The 25,960-nt window shown below is 52.2% G+C and overlaps 1 protein-coding gene and 1 pseudogene across 1 annotated transcript in view; one reads left to right on the top strand and one right to left on the bottom strand.

Annotated features, from left to right (window-relative positions):
- The window catches only part of LOC146763998 (uncharacterized), a 330,063-nt gene that overhangs the window by 56,905 nt on the left and 247,198 nt on the right, over window positions 1-25,960 (top strand). The window contains 2 exon segments of the mRNA XM_085565501.1: window positions 10,419-11,229; window positions 19,287-19,289. Coding sequence (XP_085421627.1) covers window positions 10,419-11,229; window positions 19,287-19,289 — 814 coding nt within the window.
- Window positions 6,426-7,587, bottom strand: LOC146764001 (uncharacterized; annotated as a pseudogene).

Raw genomic sequence — 25,960 nt, 5'->3', positions numbered from 1 at the left:
TGTCACAATTGTTCCCTCAGTTCCCAGAGTCCTGGCAATGGAGCAATGACCTCTTGGTTCCATTGTCCCCAGGCTCTCCCAAGGGTCTCCTTGGTTCCACAGTGTCACAATGGCCCCTTGGTTCCACAAGGCCCTGCAGGGTCACAGTGGCCTCTGTGGTCCCACCAGGACCCAGACTGTCACAATGCACTCCTTGCTTCCATTCAGCCCCACAGTGTCACAGTGGCCCCGTAGCTCTGTGGTGCCATGTCGTACACAGTGTCACCATGGTCCTCTCAGGCCCCAGAGTGTCACAATGGCCCCTTGCTTCCCCAGGGCCCTGCAGTGTCACAATCACCAGAGAATCAACCAGGATGGAAAAGACCTTGGAGAGCATCAAGTCCAACCTGGGAACCAACACCACCTTGTCACCCAGACTATGGCCCTGAGTGCCACATCCAGTCTTTTCTGAAACACTTCCAGGGACGGTGACTCACCAACATCCCTGGGCAGCCCATTCCAATGCCCAATCACCCTGTGTGTGAAGAATATTTCCTGATGTCCATCTTAAACATCCCCTGGTGCAGCTGAAGGCTGTGTCCTCTTGTCCTGTCCCTGTTCCCTGTGAAAAGAACTTGACCCCAACCTGGCTGCACCCTCCTGTCAGGGAATTGTAGAGAGTGGTGAGGTCTCCCCTGATCCTCCTCTTCTCCAGGATAAACAATCTCAGCTCCCTCAGCCGGTCCACACAGGACTTGTGCTCCAGACCCCTCATCAGCCTTGTTGCCCTTCTCTGGACAAACTCCAGGCCCTCCATGTCCTTCCTAAATTGGGGGCCCAGAGCTGGACACAGCACTCGAGTTGCTGCCCAACCAGTGCCCTAAGAATCACTGCCCTGCTCCTGCTGGCCACACCATTCCTGATCCTTAGGAGTGCCAGGCGTTGGATGAAGGAAATGGTGGGGAGGGAGTGGGGACAAAGTGTGACTGATTGTCAGCCATGAAGGATCTTGATTCTCATATATTTTTAGACTGTATTAGAAGGTGCTGGGGATCAAAATCAATTGGACATTGCTGATATCAATCAATAAACAGGAAGAGAAAACTTAACAGGACAAAACAATTCTCTCTGCATTGTTTTCAATATAGTATATTCACTTTGAATAAACTTCAGATATATTTCTAATTCACCACAGAGGAATTGATGACTTGCAGAGGTTTTTCTTGTTCAGCTGTTTTAAACAAATATTTATGGGCCTTTCTCATGGAATTCCTGAACAGAAGAGCTCAAGATAGAAGAGGCCTCTGGAGTAGGAAAATTCATCAGGAACCTCCAAGTGCCTGAGGATCCATGCCCATCAGAGCAGCAATGAGCAGAAATGGGCACAGCTTTGTGGCTGCCCCAGCTCTGGGATGGGCCCTGGGCCTGGAGCAGGAGCAGCTCTGGAGGGCCCCAGGGCCGAGGCTCTTGTGCTGGCCTGGGCAGATGGGATGGCAGGAGGGGCTGCAGAGCTCTCAGCACCTCAGGCAGAGGGGAGCAGGGCAGCCAGGGAGCTCCTTTGGCCTTGGCCAAGCCCCTTCCCCCATGGTGGGGCTGAGTCCTGGCTGAGCTGCAGCTGCTGCTGTGCCCTTGGCAGGGGCTGAGGCCGTGGGGCAATGCCCAGAGCAGCCTGGGCTGAGCAGAGCTGTGGGGCCAGAGCCGGCTGGGCTGTGCTGGGGAGAGGCCCTTGGTGCTGCCCAGAGCTCAGGGCAGCTGGCAGAGCTGGCAGGGAGCTGGGCTGGGCTGGGAGAGCCTGGCACAGGAACCATCAGTGTCCATCTCAGCCTGGCTGAGCGGGCAGGGCCAGGACTCAGCCCAGGCCTTGTGGGGCAGGGCAGCGCCTGGGCAGGCATTGAAAACAGGCAAGAGCCCCAGAGAGGAGGCTGCTCTGTGCCCTTGGGGCATGGACAGAGCAGGGAGGGGCCCAGGACATTTGTCAGCGCCAGCCTCTGTCTGTGCCAGCCCTGGGCAGCCCTGGCTGCTGAGCCCAGCTCTGCCCTGGGCTGAGTTTGGCTGTGGCCCAGCTCCATCCTCCTGCGGGGCTCAGGGCCTGTTCCCGGCCATGGCCAGCCCTGGCCGCCTCTCTGCTGGCCCCGAGGCCGGCAGAGCCCGGGCAGGGCTGTCTGTGCAGCCCCACAGGTGCCACGGGCTCGGCAGGAGCTGGCAGAGGCTGCCCAGCAGGGAGGCCATGGGGCACAGAGCCCCAAGGCTGCCCAGGGCCCCACGGCACAGGGGCCGTTCCCAGCCCCAATGCTCCTGTCCTGGGCTGGGCTGCACAGGGGCTGTGGCACCATGGCTGGGCCAGCACAGGGCCACCGAGGGGCCACGCAGCCGCTGCCGGGGCTGGCAGCAAGGCCGGGCACAGACAAGGAATTGCTGAGCATGGCCTGCGCTGGCCAGGGCTGCCTGTGCCCAAGGCAGAGCTCAGCTGCCCTTGGGGGCTGCAGGAACACTCAGGAGCCCAAAGAGCCTCCATGGCTGTGCTGGAGACCAAGGCTGGAGCAGGGAAATGCAGGGCTGCTGCGCCATGGGGAGGGCATGGAATTCCAGCACACACCTCAGCTCTCTGATGGTCCCGGCACCGTGCTGGGCCCTGTTCCAGACTGGAGCAGAGCAGATGTTGATGGCACAGGAGCCCTGCGGGGCTGGCAGGGACCTGCAGCTTGCAAGGTGCTCTGCTCTCCCTCAGCTCCTCTCTGAGAGATCCAATCCCAGCTCGGCACCTCAGGGCACAAGTGGCACTGCCTGTTCAAGGGCACACAGCTGATGTCTGCCTGGAAAGGGACACAGGTGTTATTACTCGTACATTTCACTTTATAGAATGGCAGTTTTATTATCTGTGTCATTTAAGAAACACAAAAGTTTTCTGTCCAGGAACAGGTATATCCTGGGAGGGTACTGATGAGAAAAGGACAAGAAATACTGATCTTCCCATCTTCTTGCATCACCAATATTCTGTTTATTACATCATCTCCCTCTTCCTTCAGAGGTTTCCAGCTCTCCTGTTGAAATTGCCAAGTCTAAAGACATCTCTTCAATTGACCAGCTGGATCTATGTTCTTAGCTTTGCTCCCAAATTTCCTCCTCTAGGTGCTCTCTTGTCATTCAAGAGCCTCTCAACTGACTGGCTTCATGATTTGAGCTTTAGGGAGTTGCCCAATCTTTCTGAAGTTGAAATAAATTTCACATTAGTCAACCACTTACTTAGATTTATATCGATCACAGAATTGCCTTTTCTTATGTCTTTGTATAAAACTGTTTATCTACAGAAATCACTCTGGTGTGGGGGACATGTCAGATGCTGCTGGGATATCACAGAGAGCTGAGGGAAGAGCTGTGATGGTTATTAAACTGTTCCAATGTTCAACTCCTGTTTGTTGGCAAGAAACCTTTCTGTGCCTCTGAGTGTCACCATCCCTGAGCCCAAAGGACACAAACCTGATGAGTTGTGGTTCCCCCTGCAGGGGCTGCACTTGGACCTTGGCTCTGCACAGGAGAGCTCTTCATCCGCTTTCCCTCTTCTCCTCCCTCTGGGCATGGAGGCAGCTCCTGACTTCAGCCTGTGATTCGTGTGTGCAAAGAGCAAATCTGGGCAGAATCAGGGCAGGGAGGGTTTGGGGGGACCTTGGGATCTGTGCTGGGCACAGAAGGTGTTTTCCATTGCTCTGAGACTCTCTGCTGTGCACAGTGGATTGAGTATCCAGCAGAGGAATGACTTTTGCATTGGATGGAGCTGTGCCTTCCCTTGGCTTTGTTGGCTGGCAAGAAATGAACATCTCTCTGTGTCTGGGGCAGCTCCTTCTCCAAGGAAAGCAGGTGGCAGTTGGAGCCCAGGAGCTGAAACCTGCAGGCGCAGCCTGGGCTGGAGGGAGCTCAGATTTGCACAAGTCTGCTCTGAGTGCCAGGGCTTGGATGGGGGAAATGGTGGGGTGGGGGTAGGGACAGAGTCTGATGGATTGTCAGCCACAAAGGGTCTTGATTTTCATATCTATTCAAACTGCATAAGGAGGTACTTGCATTCAGTGTCAATTGGAGATTGCACATATCACTGCATTAACAAAAAAATCAAAATGGGACCTAAAAAATGGTTTCTCACTCCCTGTGTAAATAAAATTCATTAATTTCAACTACACTAATGGAATCAGCCTAACCAACCACAAAGGATTTGAAAGCTTAAATCAAATTATTCCCAGAGGCTTGGCTTGTGAAGGTGTTCTGAATGTTAATGAGCCCTGGGGCACTGAATTCCTGAACTGAAGAGCTGAAGGCTGAAGAAGCCTCTGGAGCAGTAAAATTCAGCAGCAGCCTCCAAGCTGCTGAGGATGTCAGCAGCCCCCACTGAGGCCATCCCTGCCCAGAGACCCTGGGGGAATGGGCAGACAAGGAGAGCGTCCCTGGGGCTGGGGCAGCAGAACTCAGAGGCACCAGCGGCTCCAGCTGGGAATGGAGTGTGGGATGGGGCTGTGAAAGCCCTGCCTGGGCTGTGCCAAGCAGGACACACAAGCCCTGACCCCCATACACTAAAAAACTCTCTCAAGGAGACATTTAAAAGGAATTAAAATTGGTGTGTCCTCTGAGTGGGATGCACTGGAGAAATACCAACAAGAGATTCTCAGGAGCTCAAAACAAACACCAAAGCAGCTTTTACTGGCAACTTTAGGAAATCAGAGAAAATTTGGTAAAAGGTTTAAAATTATATTCAGTGAACAAAAAATAGTTTTCAATGCATTAACTTGGCCCATTCAACTTCACAAACGCTAAGCCTGTTCAATTTTAAGTTAATCAACATCTGCATGAGGACTGAAATAGAACAAGATAGACAGAGAAAGACAAAAAAGATACAGAGAAGCACACACACAGCTACCAACTCCAGAATTCCAGTGGTGTTCAGATGGAAATTCCAAGAGGAGGTAGGGTCAGGATGTGTGCTTGCCTTGTGGTCAGCCTTAAATACACCTTGGTCTTCCTGGGCCCTTCCCCAGGTGGGACTTGGGGTCATTTGGTCACTCAGGAGCTGGGCTGGGGCTCCAGAGGTGGCTGTGGAGCATTGCCTGTGCTCTGCCAGGGACTGGCAGACACTGCTGGGCTGGGATAGAGGCTCTGGGGGGATTGGGGTTCCTGGGCAGGGCAGGGCTGGGGTTCCAGGGCAGGGCAAGGCTGGACATGCCCCTTCCTCCCCTACACATGAAATGTTTCTACCAACAATCTCCTTCAGTCTGTCACAACAGTCAACATTGGAGGTGAAATCCCAATATGGCCATTGCTATGGTCAGTTTCCATGGCAACCATCCCCAGCCCCTGTTGCTATGGTCAGTTTCCATAGCAACCATCCCCAGCCCCTGTTGCTATGGTCAGTCCCTGGGCAGCTCCATGGAGACCCCATGCCAGGGGTGGTTGCCATGGACACCAGCTCAGGCCTGGAGCCAGAGCCCGTTGCCATGGCAACCATTGGCCCTCCCATCCCCAGGGTCATGGATCCCAGAACCACAGAATTGGCTGAGCTGGGAGGGACCCATCAGGATCCTCGAGTCCAACTGCTGGCCCTGCACAGGACACCCCAACACTGCCAGCCTGGGCCTGGCAGCGCTGTCCAAACGCTGCTGGAGCTCAGAGAGCCCTGGAGCTGGGACCCTTCCCTGGGGAGCCTGGGCAGTGCCCCAGCAGCCTCTGGGCAAAAACCTTTTTCTGAGATCCAACCTAAGCCTGCCCCGACTCAGCTGCAGCTGCTCCCTCCACTCCTGTCCCTGGGCACCAGAGTGAAGAGGTTCCCTCAGCCCCAGCCAGGGACCTGCTCCCAAGGCTGCTGCCATGGCCACCAGGGCTGGCACCAGCTGGGATGCTCGGTTTCCACAGGCCGGGGTTCAGGAATGGCATTTCTCAATTTCCTGCTCCCGCTCAAACCCTGCAGGCACTCATTGCCCTCCCACCTTCCATTGAAGGAAAAAAGGGAAAGATCTCAGGCTGGGATAAGAACAATTTACTGGGAACAGCAACAAGATAAGGAACAAACAGAAACAGAAAAAATATTAACAGAAGGGATAAGAAAAACTAGTTACAGGGAAAACTACATCACCATCAATTGTATCTTTTTGGCCACGTGTTTCCTTCTGCATGGAAAGGACACCCTTCTCCTCAGGTAAAGACAAAGAGAGAGAGTCCCTTTCCTGCCCCGGTAATGACCTGAGGTGGGAGTGAATGTAGTGACAGGGCCATGGCTAGACCCTAATTTTCTTCAATCCCATGTAAGGTCATTGGCAGGGGCAGGAGAAGGTACAGGTGTCTTCCCAGCATGGATCACAGGGAACATGGATCACCAGGGCTCTTCCCAACAGGGTCCTCCAATGGGGGATGAAACTGGATCAGTGCACAAAGCTCTTCCTGCAGCTGGGGAATTTTCAGGCCTTCCCTTACCGTTGGCTCGGTTGGTGTTTGGTCAAGTGAGATCTCTGGGTGAAGCTCTTCCCACACTGGGGACACATGTAGGACCTCTCCCTGGTGTGGATGTGCCAGTGCCTGACAAGGTGGCAGTTGTGCTTGAAGCCCTTGCCACAGTCGGGGCAGAGGAAGCGCCTCTCCTCGGTGTGAATCCACTCATGCCGGAGGAGATGGGAGCTGGTCTGAAACCTCTTTCCACAAGTGGGGCACATGTAGGGCCTCTCCCCAGTGTGGATGCGCTGGTGTGTGACGAGGGTGGAGTTGTGTTTGAAGCCCTTCCTGCAGTCAGGGCAGCGGTAGGGCCTCTCATCCTTGTGAATCCGCTGATGTACAAGGAGATTGCAGCTATTGTGAAACCTCTTCTGACACTCGGGACACTCGTAGGGACTCTCCTCAGTGTGGATGCGTTGGTGGATGATGAGCTCGGAGCTCTGTCTGAAGCCCTTCCCACACTCCCCACACTTGTAGGGCCTCTCCCCAGTGTGGATGTCTAAGTGCCTGACAAGGTGGGATTTGCAGCTGAAGCCCTACCCACACTCCCCACACTCGTAGGCCCAATCCCCGGTGTGGATCATCAGGTGTCGTTTCAGATTGTTGCTCTGCCTGAAGCTCTTCCCACACTCTGAGCACTTGTAGGGCTTCTCCCCATCAGGAAGCTTCTCAGGGACCACCAGCTCTGAGCTCTGGCTGAAGCTCTGCCCACCTTCCTGGCCCAGAGTGGGTCTTTCCTCCTCAGAGCATCCTGGACTGGCCTTGCAGCCCTTCCTCCTCTGGGATCTCCAGGGCTTTTCCTCCTCGTTGGATTCCTGCGATGTGGAGTTGCTCAAAACAGATTCTTCCATGAGGTTCTGCTGCAGGTATTTGTCCTTCCTGGTCTCCACGATCAGCTCTTGCTCTGGGGGAGGAAGGACAAGGAGAGGATGGGATTTGCCTCCGCGCCACAGGGAAGGGCAAGGAGATCTCCCACAGTGCATCCCCGGCAGGAGGGCACCGGCAGCGGGGCTGTCCTGCAGGTGGGGCCCAGGCTGGGCTGGGAGATGGAGCAGGAGAGAGGGAGAAAGGGGCACTGACTTCCTCCTCACCTGCTTGGGAGTCCTGAGGCATCTTCCTCTTCCTCGCAACCTTCTTCTCCATCTGGCGAATGTTTGGGTACGGGAAATCCTGTTTTGGGAGGAAAACAAGTGATGAGCACAGTGAGTTTTGTACTGGCTTCAAAGCAAACCAGGGGGAGAGTGTAAGCCAGAATGACAATTGAATAAGAAAATTAAGATCAAGGCAATGATAGAGAAACACTGCCTTAACCTGACAAAGTCAGGATATAACCTGACACCCCGTTGCTCAGGGTGGTGGTAGCAGTCTGATGAAATGGTGGCTGCAGCCCGGCTTGAGTGATAAACGTGATTCTGTCAAAGCTGTGATCCTGTAGAAGGGTCTGGTCTTCCTCTGAAGGTCCAGTGGTGGTTATGGAGCTCTTGTCCTCTGGGAATCCAGTAGGCAAGGTGATCGTGGTGTTGCAAGGGTGAGATTATATCCAGGCAGGAATGCTTGGTTCCTCCCCCTGGGCGGAGCATCCCACAATGGGATGATGTAATTTTATCAGTGCTGCAGTGACACTCAATGGCCCATTAACAGAAGATGGCCCCTGGAGGGCGTTATCAGGGCTGAGCCATGGAAGAGATAAAGAACACTGCCCCACCTGTTGATAACAGTTTATGGAGATGGGGACTGAAAACACTTTTGGTTACATCTGACACTGTAACCTGAAACAGTGAGGCAATCCCTGCTCGGGGTGGGGGGTGAACACCACCCCCCTTACCCAAACTGGCTCAGGTGTAAAACCCCCACCCTGGGAAGGCCACACACACAGGGGACAATGTCACACTTGCCCCGCCCCAGGGGAGATCTCTGTCCCTGTCACTCCCTTGCTCTCTCCTCTTTTTCTTTCCATCTCTCTCTCTACCTCACATTTACTGGTCAATAAAATCCACTTTGGATTTGGTCTTGTTAGCACCTTAATTGGGGCAGAGGCATCTCTCTAACAATTTTATTATCCAGATTGCAACATTATTTTACACAGTGAGTTCAGGGCTCTGTTGTCTGACCCCAGGTGCCTTTGACAACAGCAGGGTTCTCTCCTCTGAGGAGTTTGTGGCTCTTTCTGGAGGAACTCTTGGAAGCTTGGATGCAGCTTCCTCTGAGTGACTTTTGGGAGAACTTACGAGGAAAATGGCTCTTGTGGGTGGCCAGTGTAAAGAAAATATTTTGTTTTCCTTCTTTGAAAATTCTGTTAAAATCACTGGAGGAAAGGGACCAAATGATACCAGCAAGACTGATAAGGATCATTCACCTCAAAGTGAGGAACACAAGGCTACTTAAATCCTACAAGAAGCCCAGCTCAAGTAGGTAAATACCCAAATAACTCCTGAATTCACGGGCTTTGGGGGGAGAAGCATTATTTTCTTGGTCCCTGTCACCTTTGTGATAGCTACACAGACCTTTCTCTTCCTTTTAATAATCTGTATTGGGACAAATTTCCATGTTTTTTTGTTTTTGTTTTTTTTTTTTTTTGGAACCTGCCAGCATCTGAGCTGGAGCTGTGCTGGAACTCATGGAATTTGGAATTGCCAGAGAATTGCTTCTGTTGTTGGTCTATTAATGTTTGGGATTTATTTGTGTTTCCATCAGAAATGACTTGTGGGAAGAGCAAATCTTCCTCAAGGCATTTTATGGAGGGTTAACTTTGATTTCTGCTGAGTTTGTTTTGTCCAGTGTCCAGGGGATGCTCAAGGGGTCTCTGGTTTTGGTTTGGCCCTAATTTACTTCTGATTTGTCTTTATCACTTAAAAACACCTGAAAAATTACTAAAAAGAGTATTGACCAGACATGTCAGAAGTCCCACCATTTAAGAGGTATTTGAGGTGGACTTTATCGTTTGGGAACATATTCTGGAGGATTTGTGGGTTCTTGGGGGATATCTGGTAGTATTCTCCATATCTTTGCACTCCAAAACCCAAAGTGGATTTGTCTGTCACCTCAAAGTGACTCAATCCTACCTCAAAATGGCTGGTTCTCACCTCAGTCCCATGCTAAAATTGCTCAATTCCTCAGCCTCCAGGATGAGATGGGGTTGGAAGGTGATTGGGAGAAGTGAGATCCAAATTTGAGGGTGTGGGGTCAGGATTGTGTGGGGCTGGGTGGGTGTGATTTATTTTGATAATAAGTAAAACTATCAGAATTATTGATTTCTGTCCCATTCATTTTCTGTCAGTTCTGGTTTGCTTTTCAGAGTGCTGCCTTCTCAGCTGATTTTGTTTGTGTCCTCCTGTCCCGGACTGAAAAGCAAGATGTGTTCTATTTGCCATCTGTATGGCAATTGTCCTGTGTTAAGTGGGCAGTTTTTCCTTATCTCTTCCACAATCAATCCTCCCTCAGGACAGACATTTGCTGATAATGGGCTATTGAATGTCACAGCATGAATGATAAGAAATGTGGAGAGTTTTGTGTATGAATGGCTTCGTGAGAAAGGACATGACTACGTGCAGTTAGTGAAGCAGTAGCTGAAAATTGCATAATGCAGCAATAGCAGATGTAGCAATAATATCTTATGTCCTTGGGTAAGCTGGTTCACAACAGTAGAATGGTCAGCAAAAAGATAAATGTAAGGGAAAACAAAGCAAGCTCAGAAAGCTCCAAAGGCGGGGTTGACCTGTTTTTAATACACCAATGATGAGCCTAATTTTTGCAATATGCATGAGCTTCATTATAATGGGTATAACTGTACATGTGTGCTTGGAATAAACTGAGACTTGTTGACATTATAGAATGGACTTGTCTCCCGTCATTTTTCCACACCTTGGCACAGGAATCCAACAGGGAGGAAAATCCCCAGAGATCCCACAGGAGGAAGGGCTGCAAACCCAGCCCAGGGTGTTCTGAGGAGCAAAGACCCACCCTGGGCCAGGAAGGTGGGCAGAGCTTCAGCCAGAGCTCAGAGCTGGTGGTCCCTGAGAAGCTTCATGATGGGGAGAAGCCCTACAGGTGCTCAGAGTGTGGGAAGAGCTTCAGGCAGAGCAACAATCTGAAACGACACCTGATGATCCACACCGGGGAATGGCCCTACGAGTGTGGGGAGTGTGGGAAGGGATTCAGCTGCAGCTCTGCCCTTGTCACCCACCAACGCATCCACACTGGGGAGAGACCCTACGAGTGTCCCGAGTGTCAGAAGAGGTTTCACACCAGCTCTGATCTCCTCCTGCACCAGTGGATTCACACGGATGAGAGGCCCTTCCACTGCCCTGACTGTGGGAAGGGCTTCAAGCGCAACTCCAACCTCGTCACCCACCGGCACATCCACACCAGGGAGAGGCCCTACAAGTGTGAGGAATGTGGGAAGAGCTTCAGGATGGGATCCCACTTGATCTGCCACCAGATCACCCACACTGGGGAAAGGCCATAAAAGTGTGAGCAATGTGGGAAGGGCTTCAGCCAGAGGTCCAACCTGAACATCCACCAGAGGATCCACCCTGGGGAGAGGCTCTATGAGTGTCCTGAGTGTCAGAAGAAGTTTAAGACCAGCTCAAATCTCCTCTGCCATCAGTGGATTCACACAGAGGAGAGGCCCTTCCGCTGCCCCGACTGCGGGAAGAGCTTCAAGTGCAACTCCACCCTTGTCAAGCACCGGCGCATCCACACCGGGGAGAGGCTCTACGAGTGTCCCCTGTGTGGGAAGAGCTTCAGCCAGAGCTCTCACTTGACCAAACACCAACGGAGGCACTAGTAAGGGAAGCCCTGTGAGTCCCCCAACTGCATGAAGAGCTTTGTACACTGCTCCAGCCTTACCCCCATGGGAAGACCCATTTTGGGCACAGGCCTGTTGACCCACATTCCCTGTGATCCATGTTGGTAAGACATCTGACTGGTTATCTTTTTGGTTTGGCCCTAATGTTCTTCTGATTTTTCCTTATCAAATAAAACACCTGAAATAGGACTGAAAAGAAAGTAATTATTCAGAGATTTCCAAAGTCCAACCCTTTAACAGGTATTTGAGAAGGAATTTATACTTTGGGCACATATTCTGGAGGATTTTTGGGTTCTTGGGGGATTTCAGGCAGTGTTGTCCATATCTTTGCACTCCTGAAGTCAAGATGGATTGATCTGTCACCTCAAAATTACTCCGTCTCACTGAAAAAACCAAATTTTACCACAAAAGGTTACAATCCCACCTCAAAATGGCTTGTTTCCACCTCAAAAAATTCTAACCCATGACAAAATATCCAATTCCACAGCCTCCAGGGTGAGATGGGGTAGGAGGGAAATTAGGAAAAGTGGGATCCAAATTTAAATGGTGTGGGATCATGATTGTGTGCAGCTGGGTGTATGGGATATATTTTGATAGTAAATAAAACTTTCAGAATTATTGATTTCTGTCCCATTAATTTTCAGTCAGTTTTGTTTGGCTTTTCAGAGTGCCACCTTCTCAGTTGATTGTGTTTGTGTCCTCCTTTCCCTCCCACCTCTCTTTGCATATTCAGTTTCTCTCTCAGGGCCTCCCTTGACCCAGGGCAGCTCCCACCAAAGACCCTGCCCTGATTTCATTCCCAATCCATGAGCTACAACAACCATGGGTGAAGTTAGGAAGGCTGGCAGTGAAATGTCACTCTAAGATCTTGCTCTACTCAGCTTCTGGCTCTTCCATATGAGCTTTGCCTTCAAGGGCAGGAACATCTTTTCCTGGCTGGGAACTGGAATTCCAGCCCCTGGGAAAGTGTGCCATGGATCCCAGAGGGGCCTTCCCGAGGCTCCCAGGGTGCTGCTCCTGCCGTGCCTCCCAAGGAGCTGTGCAGGGCAGGGGACAAGGTGCAGCAGCTGTGTTGGTTCTGCAGTGCCACAACAGCCCCTGGTTCCAGGAGTTTCCACACTGCCAAAAGCGATTCCTGGGTTCCATGATGCCCTGCTGTGTCCCCATGGATATTTGGTGCCATGAAGTTCTTCGGTGTCACAATGGCCACCTCACTCCATGAGCTTCCACAATGTCCAAATGGCCTCCTTGGATGGGCAGTGTCACCATGGGCCATTGGCTCCATGCAGCCCTGCTGGGTCACCATGGACTCCTTGGTTCCATGGGACCCCAGGGTCACAATTGACTCCTTGCTTCCACATCACCCCTTCAGTGCCAAAATGGCCCCTTCGTTCCATGGGGAACACAAAAGATTTATAGAAACATTGAGGAAATCCTGCTCAACACAGCTGGGAATATCTGCCTGCATTCTAAAAAGAGGTTAAAAGTGAGGATGGCACCAGCAGCTTTCATCTGCAACAGAGATCCAGGAAAAGGACAGGAACAGATAATTCATCTGGGAGACTCAGAGAATTCTGCTTCCAGAGATCATTTCTGGTGACACTGTCCCTTGTAGAAAGGTGACACCATTCCAGGCAGCCTGTACTGAGCAGGTGGTTCCTGAGTGGGGTTTGTTGTTCAGGAAACCTGATCATGCTTTTCCATTCTTTCCTTCCCAACAGGAAAACTTCTCCTGGCCCTGTGTGCAGGCAGAGCCCTGAGGAGAGCAGGTGGGACATGGTGCAATGGGCTGGGACATGGAGCTGCAGAGCTCAGGGACAAGGTTCTGCTGCAGGGCACAGGGATGTCAGTGCCAGGTGGGCAATGTCAGACATGGTGAGGCTGGGGGTGAGGAGCAGCTTGTCCAAACAGGGTCAGCCCTCACGGGGCTCATTCTTCTACATGCCCAGACCTCCTAAGGGGAACTTTAGCGTCAAGATCACCTGGGGAATACTTCTAACAGCTCTTCTCTGAATTGGGAAATAAAAAAATATTACATTGATAAAAGAAAAGAAGTCATGAGGTGAACTTGGAAATCTTCGTCCTTAACAGAACTCCAAACTGGCTTCAATCAGCCGCACAAGCCCTGGAGACCTGAAGATGATTGAAGGAAGACAAAGCGTCCCTGAGGGTTTTCTTTGTTTTGATGATCCCCACGGTGGATTCGAGCCCCTGTCCAGGATCATGAGGCACTGAGAGAAGGCTGAAGAAGCTGCTCAAGGAGTCAGAAGCAAAACTCCAAGTCCCTTGGAGCATCACTGGGTCCCACTGAGGACAGGGACCGCCAAAGGCTACCAGGGACTGGTGAGAGCAGATCCTTGAGACCAGGATTGCAGGGAGCCCAAGGCTCAGAGCAGGGAACTGCAATGTTGAGCAAGGCATGGGCTGGCTGGGGGAAGCAGAAAGGCCAAGCCCTGAGCCCAGCCTGGCACAGCAGGGCCTGTCCCTCACGGGTGGCTCGGGGCTGTTTGTGGGGCAGGGGGATGTGAGGGGCAGCAAGGACAAATGTCACAAACCTGTGTGACCCTGCAGATCCTCATGGAACCAAGGGGCCATTGTGACACTGTGGGAAGTTTTGGAACCAAGGGGATCATTGTGGCACTGTGGGGACTCATGGAATCAAGGAAACCACTGTGGAATTCAGTGATCACAAGGAACTAAGGGTCCATGGTGACCTTGTGCAGCCGCAGTGTCACAGAGGAGCCGTTGTGACACAGCGAGGGCACACAGAGCTGAGGGGCCATTGTGACACATCAGGGCTCTGTGGAACAACAAAGCCATTGTGACACTGCAAGGCCTCATGGAAGCACAGGGCCACTGTGACACTGCAGGATCAAGGGAACATTGTGACACTCCAGGGCCTGATGGAGCCAAGGAGACCATTGTGACTTTGTGTGGTCCCACAGAACCACGGGAACATGGAACAGGTCTGGCTGGCTGGGCCTCCTGGGGTCCACCTGAACACCTTGGTATGATTAGAGCTGCTTCTCATCTCCTCTGAAGCACTGGGTCTCTGGGCTTCACTTCCTATGAGAGAGAACTGTCCTTCTCCTCCAGGGACCCAGGGCCAAAATTGGGATTCCTTCTGCAAATTTGCTTATATTGCAAAGATTGTTCCCAGATGAAATCTGCCAGGAGAAACAAGTCTGGCTGCCTTGGCCACCCGGGGGCCACCTCTCATCTGCCTTTCAAACACTGGGACCATGTGCTTTTCTTTATTATGGGAAGAAAACATCCATTTTAACCAGGTACCCATGGCCAAAATTGGGCATCTGCCTACAGAATTCCCTATATCCAATGATAGCTCCCAGAAAAATGATGCCAGGAATCACAAATCTGGCTGGCCTTGGCTTCCTGAGGGCTCGCACTCATGTGCCTCTGAAACTCTGGGACTCTGTGCTTTCATTCCTAATGAAAATAACTCTTCTTCCTGTCTAGGTGTCCACGGCCAAAACAGAGATTCCACCTCCAAAATGCTCTATGTCCAAGGATAGCCCCTAGATGAAAGTTGTCAGGAGAGAGAGGTCTGGCTGGCTTGGCCTAAGGCTGGCCACATCTCATCTTCTTCCAGAACACTTGGATTTTGTGCTTTTCTTTCCTATAGGAAAAAAACATCCATCCTGAGCAGGCGTCCATGGCCAGAACTGGAATTCCACCTCCAAAACTCTGTACATCCAATGATTGCTCCCAGTGAAATCTGCCAGGACAGACAGATCTGGCTGCCGTTGGCCTCTTGGGGATGCCTCTCACCTGCTTTCAAAACACTGGGGTCAGTGCTTTCCTTCCAATGAAAAAGACCTGTTCTTCTTCTCAAGGTGTTCATGGTCAAAATTGAGATACCTTCTCCCAAATTCCATATATCCAAGGATCTCTCCATGACAAAAGCTGCCAGAACAAACAGGTCTGGCTGGCTTGGCCTCTCAAGAGCCACCTCTCTTCATTTCTGCCTTTGAAACACTGGGGCTCGGTGCTTTCCTTCCTATGGAAAAGAACCATCCTTATTATCTATGCAGAAATGGCTGAAACTGGGGTTCCACTTCCCAAATTCCCTATATCCAAGGGTTGCTTTCAGACAAAAGCTACCAGGACAGAGAAGTCTGGCTGCCTTAGGCCTCTGGTGGAAGCCTTTCATCTGTCCCTGAAACACCGGTGTTCCGTGCTTTTCTTCCTGTGGAAAAGAACCATCCTTCTACTTTGGGTGTCCATGTCTGAAATTGGGATTCCACCTCTAAAATTCCCTATATCCAAGGGTTGCTCCCAGACAAAATCTGCCAGTACCATCAAGTCTGGCTGGCCTTGGCCTCTGGTGGCTGCCCCTGCCACACTGGGGCTCGGTTCTTTCCTTCCCATGGAGGTCACTGTGACACTGTGGGCACCTCATGGAACCAAGGGGATCATTGTGGCACCACTGGAGCCCATGGAACCAAGGGGCCATGGTGACACCGCGGGGCTTCATGGACCCAGAGACCATTATGACTCTGTGGGGCCTGATGGAACCATGGAGACCATTCCGACCCTTCAGGGCCCCGTGTCACCAAGGGGGCATTGTGACACCTCAGGGCCTCCTGGAAGCAAGGGACCATTGGGACACTGTGGGGCCCCATGGAAGCAAGGGAAACATGGACCAGGTCTGGCTGGCTTGGCCTGCCAGGAGCCACCTGACAGGTCAGGGTGGTATTAGGATGTCAAGGGCTGCTTCTCATCAGCTCCTGGAGCACTGCGCCTCCGTGCTTTCCTTCCTATGGAAAAGAACCATCTGTCTTTTCAGATGCACATTGCCAAAATCGGTACTCTCCCAAAAATGTTCCCTATATGCAAGAGTATCTCCCAGACAAAAACCTGCCATCTCAGGCTGGCCTTTTCCTCTTGTGGTCACCTCTCATCTGCCCCTAAAACAGTGGGGATCTGTCCCTTCATTCCTATGGAAAAGAACTGGCCTTCATGTCCAGGAACCATGGCCAAAATTAAAGTTGGCTACTGAGCCCAGCCGGGCTCACGGAACCATCTTCAGCCCCGGGCAGATATTGACTCTGCCAGTGCTGCCATCCTCCCTCCACAGGGCAGGCACACAGAGGAGCAGCATGGACACACCGAGGGCAGGGAAGAGGAAGTTGAGTCCCGTATGGGAGGGATGAGGAGATGCCTTGATCTTGGGGCAGAAATCCTCTGCTAAAGCTATGGAGAAGGATGTCGTTGATACCTCAAACTCTCTTTTTCCCCATAACACATTGAAAAGTATGGGGAGATGACTTGTTTCAACAAAGGCCTCCATGCTAAAGTAAGCAAATGTTGTAGTAGCTGTGATCCCATGAGAAGTTTGAACAGAGAAAGGGAGAACAGTGATGAGACCCTGTGTCCTCAGGGAGAGAAGAAGACCTCTGTTCCCACAGATGAAGATGATTTCAGAAAGAGATGAAGAGAACCTTTGCTCTTAAACAGCTCATCTTTAAACCAATACCCCATAAGCTGGCAAGGCTCATGAACACAGCTCTGGGAACGGCTGTGAAAAAATGGGAGGGACTTCACAATTGCAGATTATTCCAGGCAGCTGCTATTTCTGGAAATGAAAAGCCATGAGATAACTGTTTTCTTGTGGATAAGCCTCCATAACATTAACAAGAGGAGTTTCTCTCCCTAACTGAACTGAAGACAGACTATTGTAGAGGTGGTAAAGTGACCGAAAATTTTAGGTTTTGTCGCTTTACATTGTCAAGTTTTATAGAGAGGGGAAGTGTTCTGAAAGTTTTGTTCTGATCCTCATCGCTCACTCTTTTAGTTGCTGTTAATAAACTTTTCTTTATACACTTTTAAAATTTTGAGCCCACTTTGCCTTTCTCCTAATCCTACCTCACAGCAGGAAATAAGTAAGTATATTCTAGTGTATGCACTGGTAATTAGCCAACACTAAAGCCACCATACTAATTGATGAATTGGCCAAGAAATCTCAAATTGGCAAAGCAAAACCACTACAGAAACTTCCTGATGAACTGCCCCAGACAAGAGGGAAATCAAGGCAGAGCCATGGTTTGTCAGGACTTGCTTGATCCTAATGAGCCCCGTGGTGCATTTGGAGCTGAGACCTGGAACCTCAGGGCCTGAGAGAAGATTGCACAAACCTATCCAAGTGTCAAAATCAGAAGAAAACCCAAAAGTGTCTCAAAGAATTAATGGGCCTCCATGAAGTCCATCCTTAACACAGGCTCCTCTTGGCCTCCTTGGAGGAGATAATTGGAGTCCAGGATTGCACAAAAACCTCTCAGAGACTCAAAATGGTACAAAAAACACTCAATGTAGGAAGGAAAATCCAAAGTACCAAAAAAAAGTTGTGTATCTCAAAGCATTAATGAGCCCAACTGATTGTGAGTACAAAGCCTCTCCAGGGACTAATTACAGTAGATAATTGGGGCCATGATTGCAGAAACCTCTCAAAGACTCCAAGGCAAAAGGAAAAGCCAAAGTCCTTTGAAAAACCTGCAGTCCCTGGGAGCATGAAGGAGCCCCCAGGGCCATTCCTGACCAAGGCTCCCCAGGGACTCCTTCCAGCAGATCCTTGAAGCCACTGGGATGTGGGCTAGGGGGGGATGCTGAGGGCAGGACCAGGGGCTGACAGTGCCCAGCCTGGCTGGGGCTGTGCCAGGAGGCCCCAGGGCCTCAGGACAAGGTGTCTCCTCACAGCCCTTGGTGGGACAGACCCTGCTGTGCCCCAGGGCAGCAAGACTTGGCTTCTCTTTGTCCCCACCTGGCATCAGTGCCTCCAGTTCTCTGCTCAGCCTGGGGCCTGGGGACACTTTCTCAGTCGTGTCCCTCAGTGGGACCCATTAAAAGTCAGAGAAACTTTGGAGTTGGATTCTGACTTCGAGTTCTGGAGAGGTTTCTGCAGCTCCCTCTCAGGGCCTGATGCTCAGGGCCTGAGCACAAAGCCCCAGAGGGTCATTAAAGTCCTTGTGCTGTGTCTGTGCTGCTGAGCTGGGCCGGGCTCCTGGCACAGAGGGTGATCCTGGTAACCAAGCAGAGCTTCAAAAGCACATTTCTCTTGCTGAGCAGCTCTTCTGTCAGCCCAGCAGGGCTGGGGCACTGCCTGCAGCCAGCCCAGGCACAGCACAGAGGCACAGAGAGCTTCAATCAGTCAGGGCTGGGAAGGGGCTGAGAAGTGCCTGGGGCAGAATCACTGCCAGCCCTTGGCACAGGAACCTCTGGCTGCAGGACAATGCAGCTGCAGCTCCTGGAGAGATCTCCTAAAGCTGGAACATCCCAATGCCCACAGACCCTGTGAGTGCATTCTCTGCTCATCTCCTGTGCAGAGCAGCCAGGGGTGCCCAGGGCTGTCCTGCAGAGCAGGGTCCTGCAGCCCAGGGCGCTGTGCTGGGCCAGGGACTCTGCTGCCTGCCAGGGACAGCTCTCAGCCGGCCCTGGAGCTGCTCCCAGCGCTGGCCAGGAGCTGTGGGGGGAAGGAGCCACCCTGAGCAGGGCAGGTGCTGCTGCTGAGAGGGGCTGGCTGGGGCAGGGCTGCTCCCAGCTCCAGACCAGCCTGGGCACAGCTCCGGAGGACACTTCCCAAAGAAGGTAAGCCTAAGATTGCTGTAAAGGTCAGGAGCTTTCCTGAGGGTGTTTTCAATTTTCTGCTTGGAGAAAGATGATAAAGTTGTGATGATGATAAAAATATTTTTGCTTTTTATATATTTTTCATATATTCATAGTTCTGTAAATTACTGTTACGTAGTTTTAAAATTATAATCCTTAACTAACTCTATTAAACTCTTAAATAACTCTTTTTAACTACTATTATATATTTAATGTATTTATGATCCTTGATTAACTCTAGTATGTTTCCTTACCTTCTCTTAGATTTTAGAACTATAACCTGTCTAAATACATTTTTCAAGTGCTATATAATCTTTTTATCAGAGAAAGAACCCACAAGAAGAGTATTTTGGGTTTTGAATGTGAGCAGTGATAAGAAAAACTGGGACAAAGAAAGGCCCTGGACTTATTCCAGTGGGTTGAGTCAGGGGTGTGTAACTGGGTACTGAATCTCCCATTGGATGTTCCTGTTAAATATCCTAAATAATCAACATTAACAAATTGTTGAAATCAGGGGCTGGGTGTGCCTCATCCCCACTGGGACACCTGGAAGGTTCCAATGAAGTTCTGGTTTTAACCTCACTGTTCTACCACTGTTGCAAGGGTTCTTTTTTTCTCATTTGATTATAGACAACAGGGGGATGAGAGAAGCAGAACAGGAATTGTAATCCCAGAATCACAGAACATTCTGAGTTGAAAGGAACACACAGGATCATCAAAGGAATGTTTGAACATTTACAGAGACTCCAGAACTGTGACTTTGGCTGGTCAGTGTCTCTGCTGGGAGCCTCCCAAAGGGCCTTCAGCCACTCCTCAGCCCTGGGCAGCAGCAGCATCACCTCTGCAGGGCCCAGCAGGGCTCTCCTGAGCTGCCCTTGCCCAGCTGCACACAGAGCCTGCCCCAGCCAGGGCCCTGCACACAGGCAGGTTTCTGTAGGGCCGGGCCGAGGGCACACAGGGTGGGATGGGCTCTGTGAGCGCTGGCAGGGACAAGGCACCTCTCAGGAGGGGATGTCCAGGCCCAGGGAGATGCTCAGGGAAGGAGAGGGGCTGAACAGAGCAGTGCTGGGGGAACAAGCCCATCCAGCCCCTCACCTTCCCTCAGCCACAGGGAATCCTTTGCCTCTCACATCTCTCAGTGGCAAACTCTGAGTGCAGCAGGAATGCTGGGGAGTTCTGACCTCAGAGGGCCAGGAATGGTGAGTGGGTAAGAAAACAATTCCTAAAACCAGCTCCTGCCATCTATTTCCTTTAGAAATAAAGTGAAATTCCTTTAGAAGTCTGAATGCAGATGGTACCAAGCCTTTCTGCATCAGGAGTTATTCCCCTGACAAATCCTGAATATCCAGCCTTGTCCCTCTGCCACATGGCCACAAACCCAGGGCAGCAGGGCAGGGATGGCTCCTCCAGAGCCCCCACGCACAGGCCTGACTGCTCCTGGCACACTCAGCCAGCACAACTGGAGCTCAGGCAGGGACCTGGGTGAAGGTTTTCCCAGAGCAGGAACAAGGGTGGGTGAGTCCCAGCAGGACAGGCTGCAGGGAATGGCCCAGGATTGGCTCCAAGCAGCCTCTCCTGACTTGTCCCTGTCCTTTCTCCATGAGCAGGTGCCCATGTGCAGCCACAGCAAATGTCCAACAGCAGCTCCATCAGCCACTTCCTCCTGCTGGCACTGGCAGACACGCGGCAGCTGCAGCTCCTGCACTTCTGCCTCTTCCTGGGCATCTCCCTGGCTGCCCTCCTGGGCAACGGCCTCATCATCAGCGCCGTAGCCTGCGGCCACCACCTGCACACGCCCATGTTCTTCTTCCTGCTCAACCTGGCCCTCAGTGACCTGGGCTCCATCTGCACCACTGTCCCCAAAGCCATGCACAATTCCCTCTGGGACACCAGGAACATCTCCTACACAGGATGTGCTGCTCAGGTTTCTCTGCTTATCTTCTTCCTTGGATCAGAGTATTCCCTCCTGACCATTATGTGCTATGACCGCTACGTGTCCATCTGCAAACCCCTGCACTATGGGACCCTCCTGGGCAGCAGAGCTTGTGCCCACATGGCAGCAGCTGCCTGAGCCTGTGGCTTTCTCAATGCTCTTCTGCACACAGCCAATACATTTTCCATGACGCTGTGCCATGGCAATGCCCTGGGCCAGTTCTTCTGTGATATCCCACAGATCCTTAAGCTCTCCTGCTCCAATTCACACCTCAGGGAACTTGAGCTTCTTGTGGTTACTAGCAGTTTATCTTTTTGTTGTTTTGTGTTCATTGTTTTCTCCTATGTACAGATCGTCAGGGCTGTGCTGAGGATCCCTTCTGAGCAGGGACGGCACAAAGCCTTTCCCACCTGCCTCCCTCACCTGGCTGAGGTCTCTCTCTTTGTCAGCACTGCAGAATTTGCTCACCTGAAGCCTGCCTCGATGTCCTCCCCATCCCTGGATCTGGCCCTGTCAGTTCTGCGCGATGAAATCCTGCTCAGCGTGGGCAACTGAGCCCGTGAAGGGCTTAGTGTCAGCTCAAGGCTTGCTTTCCCTCCCAAAGCCTTCCCTTGTCAGCCTTGGGCAGGGGATTCATCCTCCCTCCCTCCTCCTTCCCACAGACCTGCTCGAAACCACTCCGTGGGCACTTTCCATTCTCTGTGTCTCTCCTCAAGTGCAGTGCCAGCCTGGGTCAGTCCTGGCCCTGTCCTGAGCTCCCAGGAGCACACAGGCTGAGATGGGAACGCTCAGCCACACCAGGGCCCTACCCCTGCCAGCAGCACCCCCACAAGCAGCAGCAGCAGCAGCAGCAGCAGCAGCAGCAGCAGCAGCAGCAGCTGCAGTCTCCTCTCAGCTGTTGGTGCCCCTGCACTGCAGCCCCTCCTGCTGGCACCAACGTTCCCTTGTGGCCTTGGAGACAGTCCTGAATCCATCCATGGGGTCACAGAGCCATGGAATCCCAGAGTTCCAGGTTCCTGGAATCCTAGAGTCATTGAATCCTGAGAACCACACACAGACGAGGAGGAGGAGGAGGAGGAGGACGAGGAGGAGGAGGAGGAGGAGAGGGAGGAGGAAGAGAAGGAGGACAAGGAGGAGGAGGACGAGGGGGAGGAGGATAAGGAGGAGGAGGAGGAGGAGGAAGAGGAGGAGGAGGAAGAGGAGGAGGAAGAGGAGGAGGAGGAGGAGAAGGAGGAGGACGAGGAGGAGGAGGAAGACAAGGAGGATGAGGAGGACGAGGAGGAGGACGAGGAAAACGACGAGGAGGAGGACGAGGAGGAGGACGAGGAGGTCGAGGACGAAGAGAAGGACGAGGATGAGGAGGACGAGGAGGAGGAGGAAGAGGAGGAGGAGGACGAGGACGAGGAGGAGGAGGAGGACGAGGAGGAGGAGGAGGACGAGGACGAGTAGGACGAGGATGAGGAGGACGACTAGCTGGAGGAGGAGGAGGAGGAGGACGAGGAGGAGGAGGATGAGGATGACAAGGACGAGGACGAGGAGGAGGAGGAGGAGGACGAGGAGGACGAAGAGGACGAAGAGGACGAGGAGGAGGACGAGGAGGATGAGGAGGAGGACGAGGAGGAGGACGAGGAGGAGAAAGAGGAGGAGGAGGATGACGACGACGACGACGACGACGAAGAGGAGGTGGAAGATGAGGAGGAGGAATAGGAGGAGGAAGAGAGAGAACAAAAACATGAGGATGATGAGGACGAGGAGGAGAACGAAGAGGAAGAGGAGAATAAGGATGAGGAATAGGATGATGAGGAGGAGGACGAGGAGGACGACGAGGAGGACGACGACCACGACAATGACGACGAAGAGGAGGTGGAAGCTGAGAAGGAGGAATAGGAGGAGGAAAAGAGAGAACGAGGACAAGGAGGATGATGAGGAGGAGGAGGAGAACGAGGAGGAAGAGGAGAATGAGGATGAGGAGGAGGAGGAGAAGGAGGAAAATGACAAGGAGGATGAGGATGAGGAAAAGGATTAAGATGCAGAGGACATGGAGGAGGAGGAGGAAAAGGAAGATGAACAGGAGGAGGAGGAGGACAAGGTGTGAAGAGAGCCTGACAGAGGAATGGTTGAACGACAAGGGACATGACACTGTAAAATTAATCCAAATAGGGAGGGCTACGTGACTGCTGCAAAGTTCGCATGGCCCTGAAGAGTAGATGGTGTGCAGAAAGCAGGATATTGAAACTGCTTGGTATGTAGAAGTAGATAGAGAAGAACAAAGAAGTACTAAGCTGTTCTAACTGCAAGGCCAGCTGGAGAGGCAAGTATCATTCACAAAGATACTTTTAAGATAATAGTACAAGTCACATAGCAACCAATCATGAGCTTGGCTTTTGCAATATGTATGAGCTAATTAACGAACATATATAAACTGTGTAATCTGTTACAATAAACTGAGACTTGATGATCATGATATCATGAGTCTTGTCTCCCGCAGCATTCCCTCTAACAAAGGTGGAGAATAAAGAGGAGGAGGACAAGGATGAGGAGGACCAGGAGGAGAAGGACGAGGAGGATGAGGATGAGCAAGATGGGGAGGACAAGGAGGAGGAAGAGGAGGAAGATGAGGAGGAGGAGAAGGAGGAGAATGAGGATGAGGAGGACAATGAGGAGGATGAGGAGGATAAGGATGCGGCGGATAAGGAGGAGGAGGATGAGGAGGAGGACAAGGATGAGCAAAAGGACGAGGATGAGGAGGATAAGGAGGACGAGGAGCAAAAGGAGGACAAGGATGAGGAAAAGGACGAGGATGAGGAGGATAAGGAGGAGGAATAGGAGGATAAAGAGGATGAGAATGAGGATGTGGAGGAGGACAAGGAGGAGGAGGAGGAGGAGGAGGAAGAGGAGGAGGAGGAGGACGACGAGGAGGACGAGGAGGAGGAGGAGGACGAGGAGGAGGATGAGGAGGATGAGGAGGAGGAGAAGGAGGATGACAAGGAGGAGGACAAGGAGGACGAGGAGGAGGACGAAGATGACGACGACGTCGACGACGACGACGAAGAGGAGGTGGAAGATGAGGAGGAGGAATAGGAGGAGGAAGAGAGAGAACAAGGACAAGGAGGATGATGAGGAGGAGGAGGAGAACGAGGAGGAAGAGGAGAATGAGGATGAGGAGGAGGAGGAGGAGGAGGACAATGACAAGGAGGATGAGGTGGGGGAGGAGAAAGAGGAGGAGCAGGGGGAGGAAGAGGAGGAGGAGGACGACAAGGACTAGGGCAAGCACAAGGAAGATGAGGAGGAGGAGGAGGACAAGGAAGAGGAGATGGCAGAGAAGCATGAAGAGGAGGAATAGGAGGAGGAAGAGAGAGGAAAAGGACAAGGAGGATGATGAGGATGAGGAGGAGGAGGAGGAGGAGAAGAATGATGAGGATGAGGACGAGGAGGAGAAGGATGAGGATGAGGAAAAGGATGAAGATGCAGAGGACAAGGAGGACAAGGAGGTTGAGTAGGAGGAGGAGGAGGAGGAGTAGAAGGAAGAGAATAAAGAGGAGGAGGACAAGGATGAGTAGGACCAGGAGGAGAAGGACAAGGAGGATGAGGATGAGCAGGATGGGGAGGACGAGGAGGAGGAAGAGGAGGAAGATGAGGAGGAGGAGAAGGAGGAGAATGAGGATGAGGCGGACAATGAGGAGGATGAGGAGGATAAGGATACAGAGGATAAGGAGGAGGATGATGAGGAGGAGGACAAGGATGAGGAAAAGGATGAGGATGAGGAGGAAAAGGAGGACGAGGAGGAGGAGGAGGAATAGGAGTATAAAGAGGATGAGAAGGAGGATGTGGAGGAGGACAATGAGGAGGAGGAGGAGGAGGAGGAGGAGGACGAGTAGGAGGAGGACGAGGAGGATGAGGAGGACGAGGAGGAGGAGGAGGAAGAGTAGGAGGAAGAGGACAAGGACGAGGAGGAGGACAAGGATGAGCAGGAGGACGAGGAGGATGAGGAGGAGGACGAGGAGGAGGACGTCCTCCTTGTCCTCTGCATCTTCATCCTTTTCCTCATCCTCATCCTTCTCCTCCTCGTCCTCGTCCTCCTCCTCGTCCTCGTCCTCCTCCTCCTCTGCTTATCCTCCACATCCTTATCCTCCTCATCCTCCTCATTGTCCTCCTCATCCTCATTCTCCTCCTTCTCCTCCTCCTCATCTTCCTCCTCCTCCTCCTCCTTTTCGCCCCCATCCTGCTCATCCTCATCCTCCTCGTCCTTCTCCTGGTCCTCCTCATCCTTGTCTTCCTCCTCTTTATTCTCCTCCTTGTCCTCCTCCTCCTCCTGTTCATCTTCCTTCTCCTTCTCTTCCTCCTCCTCCTCGTCCTCCTTGTCCTCTGCATCTTCATCATTTTCCTCATCCTCATCCTTCTCCTCCTCATCCTCATCCTCATCCTTCTTCTCCTCCTCCTCCTCCTCGTTGCCCTCCTCCTCCTCATCCTCATCATCCTCCTTGTCCTTGTCCTCTCTCTTCCTCCTCCGATTCCTCCTCTTCATGCTTCTCTGCTTCCTCCTCTTCCTTGTCCTCCTCCTCCTCATCTTCCTTGTGCTTGCCCTAGATCTTGTCATCTTTCTCCTCCTCCTCTTCCTCCTCCTGCTCCTCCTCTTTCTCCTCCACATCCTCATCCTCTTTTTCATTGTCCTCCTCCTTCTCCTCCTCCTCATCCTCATTCTCCTCTTCCTCCTCGTTCTCCTTCTCCCCCTCATCATCCTCCTTGTCCTCGTTCTCTCTTCCTCCTCCTATTCCTCCTCCTCATATTCCACCTCCTCTTCGTCGTCGTCGTCGTCGTCGTCCTCCTCCTCCTCCTCCTCCTCCTCGTCCTCCTCCTCGTCCTCCTCCGTGTCCTTCTCCTCGTCCTCTTCCTTGTCCTTCTCCTCGTCCTCCTCCTCGTCCTCGTCCTCCTCCTCCTCGTCCTCCTCGTCCTCCTCATCCTCCTCTTCCTCCTTGTCCTTGTCGTCGTCCTCCTCCTCCTCCTCCTGCTCCTTGTCCTCGTCCTCGTAGTCCTCCTCCTCCTCCTCATTGTCCTCCTCCACATCCTCAATCTCATCCTCTTTATCCTCCTATTCCTCCTCCTCCTCCTCGTCTTCCTCGTCCTCCTCCTCATTGTCCTCCTTGTCCTCCTCATCC

Source organism: Lonchura striata, chromosome 36, assembly GCF_050655825.1.
Source record: "Lonchura striata isolate lonStrDom1 chromosome 36, ASM5065582v1, whole genome shotgun sequence".
NCBI lineage: Eukaryota > Metazoa > Chordata > Aves > Passeriformes > Estrildidae > Lonchura > Lonchura striata.
This window is presented reverse-complemented; position numbering and strand designations above follow the sequence as displayed.